The 12,263-nt window shown below is 45.4% G+C and overlaps 1 protein-coding gene across 1 annotated transcript in view; it reads left to right on the plus strand.

Moving 5' to 3' along the window:
- Positions 1-1,063: 1,063 nt before the first annotated feature.
- The window catches only part of LOC311234232 (calpain-2 catalytic subunit-like), a 62,100-nt gene continuing 50,900 nt past the window's right edge, over positions 1,064-12,263 (plus strand). Inside the window, exons 1-2 of the mRNA XM_084321360.1 lie at positions 1,064-1,451; positions 2,755-2,824. Of these exons, the coding sequence (XP_084177486.1) occupies positions 1,215-1,451; positions 2,755-2,824 (307 nt within the window). The 5' untranslated portion in view covers positions 1,064-1,214. The remainder of the gene's footprint in view (positions 1,452-2,754; positions 2,825-12,263) is intronic.

Raw genomic sequence — 12,263 nt, forward strand, 5'->3', positions numbered from 1 at the left:
CTGTCTCTGCTGTGCAGGCGCCCCAACCGACCTGTAGGAGTCGCTGTTTACAACGTCCAGATTACCACCCATCGACTTCCCACCCGCTAACTCTGCCAATTGAGTTAGTATGATGGCCGGCCCAAGCCGGAGGCAATGCAGACAGCCGGATTCGATACCGGTGTCTCATGCGTTGGTGACGAGCGCAATGTCTGCTGCGCCACCCAGCCACCCTACAATGTTATGTTATCTATAATTTTACTTTTGTTGTACACTGCGGTCTATAACAAAGTTGTTGAAGTCAGAGGTTCTGTGTAGGATTGTTAGTAACTGTCTAACTGCATATATATAACTGTTTCCACTAGAGGGCGCTCTAGGCGGAGCCACTCAGGTACACCACCATGTGGCGAGTATAAATATAGATGTCTCCTCCCATTCTTTCTCTTCCCCCTAGTCTCTCAGAGAGAGAATACCTGTATTGTAACTGCTCTGCCATGTGTTAATAAACCACGCCGATTAAGGGCTCAAGATAGAAACCATGCCTCTTGACCACATTATTGTCGCCCTATAGCCGAATTCTGTTAACAAAAGTGCTTCCCAGATCTCTGGTCAAATAAACCGTTCTCACTACATGATGTAAACCTGGGCAGCGGTGTCTTTCTTTAGTCTTGAGTCAAGTAAACTCCCATTAAGGGCAATTTACCGTACACAACCCCCTCGCCGTATACGTTACTATATTTACATTATAATAATGTTGAAAATAAATAAAGATGTCATGTTATGACCTTTGAACTCATGATGAATTCAGCATTAATTGTGTATAGATATCTACCTGATCCAGTGGCAGCTCACGCACATACGCACATGCACACATTTTAAATACTTTATTTGAATCTGCAGATCAAATCACAGCATATAGGGTTTAATACACACACACACACACACACACACACACACACACACACACACACACACACACACACGCAGGACCAATTATGTACGCGCACAAAGCAGACAGGTGCGTCATTCTGCAGAGCCTGCCTATGAACGCAAAGAGAAGTATGCGCGCACAGAGAGGGTGGAAACAGGTTGAGTAGCACACATCATCATTCATAACCATCCTTGGCTGAAAACCAACACTGCTTGGAGTGGTATAGGCTGCCGGGTAGGCATTTTATACTGTATACAGCCTGTAGGCAGATTCTATCACCAAGTCCCATCTAATACAGAAGAAAATGTCCGGGATTGCGTCCAAACTCCAACATGACCGAGAGAAAGCGCAGGGGATTGGGAGCAACGCGCAAGCAGTAAAATATCTGAATCAAGATTTTGAGGCACTGAGGAGAAACTGTGTGGAATGCGGGCGACTTTTCGAGGACGATACCTTCGAGGCACTGCCTGCATCTCTGGGCTTCAAGGACCTTGGACCAAACTCACACAAAGTCCGAGGAGTTACCTGGGAACGGCCGACGGTGTGTGTAGTAGAGACTCAATCTGTGGCAAGATCTTGGGGAAACTAACTATTATACTGTATGATTTATTACAAACCACTACGTCATTTACATATTTTTCTGTCAACCAGATATGGTATATTTTGTAGGGGTGTAATTGGTACACGTATCCCTACCGAACCGTTTCAGTGTGTACCGTACCGTACCGAACGGCTGCCCACCGGGGCTGTTTTTTTCACAATCTAATATAATAATTATTATTATTCTTTTTTTTACAAGTCAATTATTAATTTCAATATAGAATATTCGTTGACAGCCCTACAAGACAATTAGTTACTGCACACTACATCACCCCTGAGTGGAACATGGAAAGCCAAACTTTCCCCCACTGTACCGAAAACTCGAACCGATCCTTGACTTCAAAACCGAGGTACGGTACGGTTGTATGTTCCCCGGGTCCTATGTTCCCCGGGTTCTATGTTCCCCGCTTTGATTGATTAATAGATTGAAATTTTTATTAATTTTTATTATTTTATTAATTATTAATGTCCGCCTTGTTTCGAACAGTTAAGCTTAGGCCCTCTTTCGAACTGGTTAAGGTTAGAGTTTGGAATCAGGGCTGGTGGTCTAACATTTTCAATCAATCAATCAATCAAAGCGGGGAACATAGAACCCGGGGAACATAGGACCCGGGGAACATAGACATGCTCCCCGTACCGTACCGTGGTTTTTGTGTACCGTTACACCCCTATTTTGTGTAGGTCTACTTTCATGTATTGCAGTAAATCGGATGGTAGGGTGTCGGGTGCGACATCATCATCTGTATCTGTTATGAGCGAGAGATCAAAACGCTGACATTCAAACCACTGACAACTTTATACGTTGTCTTTAGGCTACTTGAAATACTGCAATTGCCTACAGCATGTGTCCGATTCAGAAAAGGGAAATAATATCTTGCAAAGCATGAAGGGGAATAATGTCACTTGAGGGGTTGTTGTGAAATCACCAACAACACCAGAGAACAGAGGCTTGGACCTACTGTAGGATATCCTCAACATGCAGCTGAACCACCTCAACATGTCGTTACATAGTGTTGAGCTGTTTTATGTACCAATATATGATTTTACATATTAATTACATCACAGGTTCATGTCTCAGTTCTCTCATGTCTTCTGCCTCTTACATTGAGTGGTATTCTCCTTTTATTGCAAATGATGTAGCTATGGGTAGCATCCAGACCAGAGGTGGGCCAGAGGTGTAGGTAGAATGACCATAAGTATGACTAGAAATGTATAATGACTTGATTTTGTTTTTTCATCATCAGCAATTATGCTCCAACCCACAATTCATAGCTGAAGGTGCCACCAGGACCGATATATGCCAAGGAGCACTTGGTAAGACACATACACACACACATACACACACACATACATACACGCACACACACACGCGCACGTACGCGCACACACACGCACACGCACACACACAGGATAGTGATATTAAGGTGATATTAAAAGTGATATTAAAAGGTGATATTAAAAGTGATATTAAAAGTGATATTAAAAGCAGTGGCAGCAAACATTTCAGTCTCTCAGACTCTCACCCAGCCGTTTTCCATATGGGGCCCCTGGGCTACAGAGGGGCTGATTTGTGGGCCCCAAATGGGCTTGTCCATGGGTTCCATGGAGGATCCATGGAACAAGTGGGTTGAGAGTGGGTTCTGACTGGGTTAAGGATGCGTCCCAAGTCCACACACAAGATGGACTTCTATAGCACCTGCTACATAGATGTAAATACTCCTATTTCCTATCTCCACCCTCATCATTCATGCAAGGAGGACGTGTGCAGTGTTCCAGACTCATTTGAATCACTTTGCATCCTGCTCTGTGAGATCATACTATGTTTATCTACTTTTGTGCAGCTGCTGTGATATAATACTACAGTGGTTGAAGTACACACAGCTTTACAATAGTACTCTGATGAAAGTAAAATCTATGTACTTTAGATACAATCTTTTAAATATGTATCATCAATGTAACTATCAAAAGTAAAAGTATATAGCCTACTCAATTTAAAAACAAAATCTTATGATTGCTATGGGTCATTTTCTTTTTTTACAACAACCTTTCAGTGTGCTGAACTCTTTTTTTGTGATAAATTTTTTATTGATTATATAAAACATGCAAGAGGAACAACACTTCACAGAACATATTGGACAGACAAACATCTCCACCCACAGAGGTCTTTCCCAACCTTTCCAGACAAAAAAGTATGGCAAATAATAAATGTAAATATATACAGTATATATATATATTATACACCCATGCACATAATATACTTACTGTATACTCATATTGTTTTTAAACTTTCTTTATTTCTTTTTCATTTGTGTTTATTTATTCAATTCAGTCTAATTATCTAAACTGATTTTCTTTCCCCTTGTCTTTATTTCGTGTTTTTTTTACCTTATTTAATATGCATGCGATCTCGACAGCATAGAAAATAAGGGGGAACCTCAATGTGTCTTTGAGAGATCATGGTGTTATTTCTGTGGGTGTTTGTACCCAACAAAGTTGTTTTCTTAAAAGTGCTATAGATAACATTCAACCACAAAATGTCACACTAGCCTCAGCATGTCAGACCAAAACAATGGTGTGTTTACATAGGATTACATATAGGGTACGACAATTATTATCACAATTATCATACCACGAGCGTAACGTAATGGTGATTGGCCCGAGTGCAAATATTTTCTATATGTTTTCTACCCTGCCATATAATTATCATTATCATTATCATTCATCATCAATGGCACAACGGCCAAAACCTCATCACAGACACAGATTACAGTAGGTGTACATTTGCCAACACATAATGACGTGTACTCACTCATTAGAAGTTCATCCTCGCGCTTAGAAGTCATTATTATAATGTTAACAACACTGCAGTGTTGCTCAAGTCCAAATTCCTGGCTCTGATGTTTTCTATTGAGAGTATAGCCAATCCACTGAGTCTTTATTGTCCCATGCTGCTCTTTAAACCCGTGGAGCTAGATGCCATTGACAATGGTGAGCTAATGTTAGCCTCCGGCTGCACGTCAACATTGGTAGAATTCGATGAATCAGCATTTAATTTCATCAGTTTAGCAGAACAGTCATCTAATTTTTCCTTCTTCAATATATATTATATATCAAGCCATATATCATCCGAATGGCCCAGGTCTCTAGTTTGTGCTTGTAAAGTTTCATGAGGCTGTGATGATGCTAGAGGTCACAATAGGTAATTTTATACTGTGAGGTCAAATATAAATAAAAAAAACTCACTACATTTAAATGGCTACGATGGGGACTATCATCATCACACATAATAAATACAGTTTGGCTCATTACGGTTGACCCATTAGCCAGTAAGCTAATGTAACAGCGTACGTTAGTAACATTACGCAACAGTAGTAACATTAGCTAGCACGCTAACATTGAACATTTGTTAACTTTTGTTAAAGAGGCCGACTGCTAGCTTAGTTACAATGTGCTGTAAATGTCATTCTAGAAAGCATTTAATTGGATGCTAAATTAGTATTACAGGAAATTACAAACTCTAAAATACTATTAAGAATGCCTACAAAACAACTTTTCTGTAATTGTTGGGACAGATATTGGACAAGACAAAAGAACATAAACATCTATTTTGATTTCATGGGGCTTTTAAATGAGCCTGCAGAAGTCCATAAAAGTCGGCTAATCAACTGGTAGGTCCGTTGGGATTATGCAAAAAAAAAAAAAAACACTAGAAAGAAGAATAGGATATGACCTCTGTGTCCTCAATGGTAGCTATGGACCTGCCTGCAAGGGTTTATTTCACACACCCTGTTGCCTCCAATTAGTAATATTTCAGGACATCAACAGCATCAGGCTGATGTCACCCTGCTGTATAAAAGCCAAACCAGCCTTCACATAATCATACCTCATAAACCTATCAATCATCATAACTTTACATATGGTGTCTTGTACTAACTGTACCTGATAGGGGCTCAAACGCTGGAGAGACAATTATCTTTGAGGCTTTACATAGTAAATAATATACATTTACATTTACATTTTTTTTATCCACATTTTCTCCCCTCTTTCTATTTTTCTCCCATCCCAATTCCGCTGTGCCAATTCTCCCCTCCCCTGTCTTCGTTGCTCGCATATGCCCCCCACTGGCCGGTTGTAGGGAGGATAGAAGCCTTGCATCACGTGTCCCCTCCAGTACACGAGGAGGCAGCCTGTCGCATTTTTTCACCTGCCAGCGCGGACTCTCATTGGCGAGGTGTAACGTGTGGGAGGCTCACACTACCCCCGCCATTTCCTGTCTCTGCTGTGCAGGCGTCCCCCAACCGACCTGTAGGAGTCGCTGTCCACAACGTCCAGATTACCACCCATCGACTTCCACCCGCTAACTCTGCCAATTGAGTTAGTATGACGGCCGGCCCAAGCCGGAGGCAACGCCGACAGCCGGTGTCTCTTGCGTTGGTGACGAGCGCAATGTCCGCTGCGCCACCCAGCCGCCCATATTACATTTGCATTTTGTAATTTAGCTGACACTTTTGTCCAAAGCGACTTACAAGTTCTGTACAACAGGTCAGCAGGAAGGTTACAACTCTTTCATCTGAGTAACAATCGTTAAACAGTGTTGAGACTTTCGAAGTATGCATAGTAGTTAAGACATATTAGCATAGTAGGTAGTAATATAGGCAAGGAAGATTATTTAGTGGCAAAATGCATGATAGTAAAAGACAGTACGATGGTTATTCTTTTTCTTTTAGTTTCAGATATTGATATACAGTACAGAGAGACAATCAATCCAGTCTTTAGCTGCTATTGTGTTCATAACTTCACACCAGACAGACAGTGTGAGCACCACTGACATGGTGTACTGTGGTAAAGTTACCTAACAGTGATCAAATCCTCCCTTACACCATACAGTCCTACTGCAGTACACAGTCCACACCCAGTCAGCTAGAGCTACAATACAAGCCTTGTAGAGAGAGCACATTCCTTTGATCCCATGCTGGTGATGAAGGTCTGATATGAAAGACAAAAGGGGAGATGACAAACTTAAGTCACCTGCATATCATCCTTTTTACATATAGCAGATACTATATCTATTATCTGTACAGCAGTTGCACTGCTGGCCAGTATGCCTTATTAATACCATAGTGTCATTATACCTGTGTAACGGAGGTCCGTGAGTATATCCACAGTCACGATGGACTTCAAGTGTTGTGAAGTGACTGTGAATGAATGAATGAATGAATGAATGAATGAATGAATGAATGAATGAATGAATGAATGAAAACTTTATTTAACAGATTGCAGAATGGGTACAATACGGGTACGGCTCAATACACACAATTGTTAAGGGGATGCAGACCAGGGAAAGACTTTCGTCTTGTTTACATCAGGGTCCCCCATTTTCAATTCATAGTGACATTTATGACATACACAACATACATGACATCATGACATTTATGGCATAGGGACATACATGACATACAGGTATATAGTACTGTTACATTTGTGACATATACGATATGCAAATATACAGTACTGTTACCCATAGATCCTGACAGAGAGTATACATTACACAGAGGAGACTGTACATTAGGAGGGGGTGGGTGGATGGGTGGGAGAGAAATATACATACGGTGGGGAGAGAATATATACATACGGTGGGGAGGAGACTGTACATTAGGAGGGGGTGGGTGGGTGGGAGAGAATATATACATACGGTGGGGAGGAGACTGTACATTAGGAGGGGGTGGGTGGGTGGGAGAGAAATATACATACGGTGGGGAGAGAATATATACATACGGTGGGGAGGAGACTGTCTATTAGAAGGGGGTGGGGGTGGGGGGGTTTGGACATTTACGGTGGCCAGTTTCGAATTGCAGCCTCCCGTAGGTGCTCTTTAAAAGCGGTTTTAATGTGGGTAGGGATTCACATTCCTTTACAGCTTTGGGTAGGGTGTTCCACATTGATGTGCCATAATTCGAAACGTGTTTAGTCCCTTGTTTGAGCCGAATCTGGGTTTAACATGATTTGTTGAGCTTCCTCTGGTGTTGTGGTCGTGGTATTCACTGACCTTTGGGAAGTATTTTGACATGTACATGGGTACCTTAGTCGTATAGTGTATCTTGTAGACCAGGCCCATTGCAAGTTGCTGTACTCTGTCGTCTACTCTAAGCCATCCTAGGTAGTCAAAGTGGGCAGGGGTGAGGTGGGTTCTAGGAGTAAGGTCAAGTAGTAGTCTGACCAGTTTGTTTTGTGATGTTTGTAATCTTGTAAAGCCTTTGAGGTGCTTTGGTACCATGAGGTGCAAGCATAGTTGTAACTGAGGGGTACAATTCCCTGACTGTATTACTAGATATGATACTTACTACCACTACCTTTGTACTTAATATTCGGCCACCCAGTACTCGGCATAAATATATTATGATGAACACTGTCACGTAGATGAAACGGATCCAACACAAATGTACGAATTAGAAATAGGTCTTTATTTCTACACAGCGATGGTGTGTAGAGCAAGCACTTAATCAAATCAATCACATTTATGAATGGGAATTAGTATGCACTTTTATGGCAAGAGTATTCGTCGGTATATCAATAGAGAATGTCCAATCTCTGAAGGCGCAGGTGGTACATATACGACCTGGAATAGTTAAGGGATAACAGCAATGATACTTCAATGATTATAGACTGGACACACTAGGGGGGGTTAATCCGGTCGCTTGTAAGCCGACAGGAGTAGGAAGGGGGGGGGGGTAGAGTCCGGCAGCCTCATCCGGCCAAGGGTATCCCAGGTGAACCCACTGTAGTGCCGTTCAATGCGCCGGCGATCCTTGGACCACAGATGAAAGCAGGTGGACTCTTTGTGGGCCGGCGTCCTCCGGTCCACGGAGGAGAGACGTGAAGCGACCTCGTCTTGCAGAGCGTCTCCTCACCTTGCGTCCTCTCCAGGGGGGGGGGTTCCAACACACGGCAGTGTCGGGGGTCTTTATCCATGGAATAATCAACGTATACAAAGCATAATCCGTGCCTGGGAAGGCGGGCTGTCGTCGGTAGAATAATCCGGTATACAGGTCCACTCGCTCGTCGGCTCTGGGGCTCCTCGGGTGCAATCTCACATGGGGTCGATCATCCTGGATAAACAGCCAGTTTTCTGCCCGAAACGATGGGGTGCTGACTACGGTAGTATTCTCACCGCACGAAGCACTATATATTAACAGACTATTATTAGCTTAATAGACTACGTCCAACTCGACGATATAGTGCCAAATATGACTATTCAAATATTAATATACACGATGTCTCAATACCGATGGTAGGCCGAACTTGGCCTTACTCCCACACGTGGCGTCGCGGGGAGGCTTTACGTCTGTCACTCTATTGGAGGGTAAGAAACTGGACTGAAAAGGAAGTCCTACTTTAGTAGCGCAGTATATATACGCACTATGAACAAATAGTCCCATTAGTGGTGCGGTAGCCAGATTCCTACGCGGAACTAGGACTTGTTCGTACATGTTGAGCGGTACGTTTGAACTGGGTCTGGGGGGTATGGCAGCCTGGCACCAAGGTCTCGACCAATAGTAGAATGGAGACTATTATGGGATGTTCAGTAGGCTAGAATGGATATTCAATGCATATTGTACAAGGAATATACAAGGGATATCAAGGAATATTAGAGAATATACAAATACAATTAAATATATATATATAATAAATATATATATTCGGTTTAATCTGGCCCTTCACAACAGCCACCCCCTGATTGGTCCCAGACCTAATCAGTTAAGCAGAGACAGATTAATCGCGTTGTCTATTTACACATAAGGGTTTGCTGTAGGGGTCAGTCAACTTCACAAAGTCATAGGGTTATAGGGTCATGGTCATCATCGATTGTGTCTGGGAGTCGGGGCAGTTCTATGAGCCTCGCCACGGGACGGGTGTAAGTGCGACCCTGGACAAGCACTTCAGCTGCTCGGACCTTGCCGTCGGCACCGGTGATCACTTTGCTTACGCGGCCGGCCGGCCACATAGCTCTGGGCAGTGATTGATCAATAATCATGACGACTGTTCCTTCTGTCAAATTGTCTCTCTCCTTTACCCACTTCTGGCGGGTCTGTAGAGACGGTAGGTAGTGCAGTAGGAAACTGCTCCAAAACTTGTCGGCTAATACTTGGCTGTACCTCCACATTCGTCGGCCGTTCGCTTCTTCAGGCCGGTACATTGTCTGGGGTAACGCGGGATCTAGCCGCCCCATCAGGAGTGTGTTGGGGTCTGCGGAGATAACAGTGCTCAATCCACAGAACACAGACTTCTTATTTTCCACCTCCTCTGGACTTGCTTCCCTCGGGATAGGCATGGGCCACTGTCCTTCCGGGAGTCTTAGGAATGCGGGGCCGTCACTGTAAGCATTGTGACGGGTGAGGTCATCTAGGGGCATTCCCCGGGTGATGACGTCAGCTGGGTTCTGTTTTGTATCAACGTAGCGCCACTCTGTTTCTCCGGTTAACTCTTCGGTTAAGTCTTGAATCTCGGTGACTCTGACTCCCACGAAGACTTTGTACTTGCATGAGTCCGATTTGATCCAGGCGAGTACTGTCGTGGAATCTGACCACAGGATTGTTCTAGACACCGGTATGGTGAGCTCACGTTGGATGAGCGTGGCTAGGTGCGCTCCGGCTAGGGCTGCGCAGAGCTCTAGACGTGGGATAGATTGTTGCTTGCGTGGGGCTATTCTCGAGCGGGCGAGGACAAATGCGGTGTAGATCTCTCCCCCCCTTTCTTGGGCCCGCAAGTAGGCTACTGATCCGTATGCGACCTCTGAGGCGTCACTGAAGACGTGTAAGTCCATTTTACATGTCTCTGGCCTCACCGTGGGTGGGAAGTAGCTTCGGCGCATATTAACGCCTGGGAGTGAGTGGAGCTCCATCTCCCACTCTCTCCAGGTGGATGCAAGGTGTGCGGGAATGGGGTCGTCCCAGCCCTGGTCCTTGTCCCACAATGCTCGTACAATCATTTTTGCCCTGGTGGTGTACGGTAGAATACATCCTAGCGGGTCATATTGTCGGGCGAGTGTTGTGTACACACTCCGTCTGGTGGTCGGCGCCACCGCCGGCCTTCCCTGCTCCGTAGTCAGGGGCTTGTGTCTGTAGTGAAGCGAATCTGTTTTGAATCGCCACACCAATCCCAGGGTCATCTCCTGGGCTTCTCCCGGGATTGTAGCCATCCAGGTCTCGCTGCTGGCTGCCTTGTCCTCGGAGGAGAGGCTGCGCAGTACTTGCGGATCGCTGCTGGCCCACTGCCTGAGATCAAAGCCGCCTTTGATCAATGAGGCGCGGAGTTTAATCAGGAGAGCCTCGGCTTCTTCCTGGGTTGAAAGGCTTTGTAGACAGTTGTCTACGTAGAAGCTGTTCTTTACGCTGTGTCGGACCTCTTCGTCCGCTGCTGGGTCCTCTGCTACATGTTTCTGTAGTGCAAATGTAGCACAGCAGGGGCTGCACGTCGTTCCGAAGGGGAGGACTTCCCATTGGTAGATGGCTGGGTGCTCATCTCCTGGCTTCTCTCTCCATAGGAACCGTAACAGGGGCTTGTCCTCCTCTACTAATCTCACCTGCAGGAACATTCCTTTAATGTCCCCGCTGATGGCCACCTTTTCCTGGCGGAAGCGGAGTAGAACGCCGAGTAGGGAGGGGCCGAGTGTGGGACCGGGCAGTAACTCTTTATTCAGATTTTGGGATCCGATCTGGTAGCTGCAGTTAAATACTATGCGGTCTTTACCGTTGTGATGGACCTTGTGGTGAGGCACGTACCACGATTCAGTGGTCTGGTCAGCCTCTTTTATGTCCATCTTTGTGACGTGTCCCGCTGTGATGAGCTTCTCAATCTCAGCGCGGTATACACTCTCTTGGGCGGGGTTCCAAGGTCCATAGCCGCTCTACGTGTTGCAGGAGTGCGGTTTCTCCCTCCGTGACTCGGGAGTGGAGACATCTAGTGGCTGTACTTCGGTTGAGAGATTTGGCGAGCGGGCCTTGGAGAGTCCATCCCAAACGGGTCTCGACTGCTGCAGGACAGCCTCGGGGTCCGGTATGAACCCGGTCTATCGGGACAATGATGTCTGCATGGTCGGAGCCTATCAACAGGGTCGGCATAGCATTGTCTATGAGCGGGATCGGTAACTTGCGCAGATGTGCATATTTCTCCATCAGCTTGGCGACGGGGTATGTGTACCGCGACAGTCCTATTTCTTGGCTGGTGAAAGCGTCTGTAATCTGGTACCGTCGCTCAGGCTGGCCGCTTGCTGCGATAGAGAATGAGACATTCTCGCCCTTTATCGTCTTCAAATCTCGTCTTATTGTCCGAATTGTCATTTGGGTTTCGCTTCCCCGCAGCCCTAGCTGGGCCGCAGCGGAGGCGAGCAGAAGGGTCTTCTCTGACCCGTCATCGAGGACGGCGTAAGTGTCCAGGACTTTATTCTGGTAGCTTAGTGTCACACGCACTACTTTTAGGAGTACTCGGGCTCCACTGCTGCTGGCGGGATCGATGTACATGACGCTCGCTTTGCTGCTGGATGGTGCGGGTGAAGGGCGCCGTCTGTTACTGTCGTGAAGTATGTCCAGATGGGCTCCATCGCACTTGGTGCACCTTTTCTTTAAGCGGCATTCGGCTGCCATGTGTGAGCGCGCACAGCGAAAACAGCGCTTGTTGGACTTTATCCATTGACTTGCTTCCTCCGCGTTCAGCTTGGGGAAGGAGTCACATTGCGCTAGCCAGTGTTCTTTCTCAC

Source organism: Notolepis coatsorum (assembly GCF_963971535.1).
Source record: "Notolepis coatsorum genome assembly, chromosome: 9".
NCBI lineage: Eukaryota > Metazoa > Chordata > Actinopteri > Aulopiformes > Paralepididae > Notolepis > Notolepis coatsorum.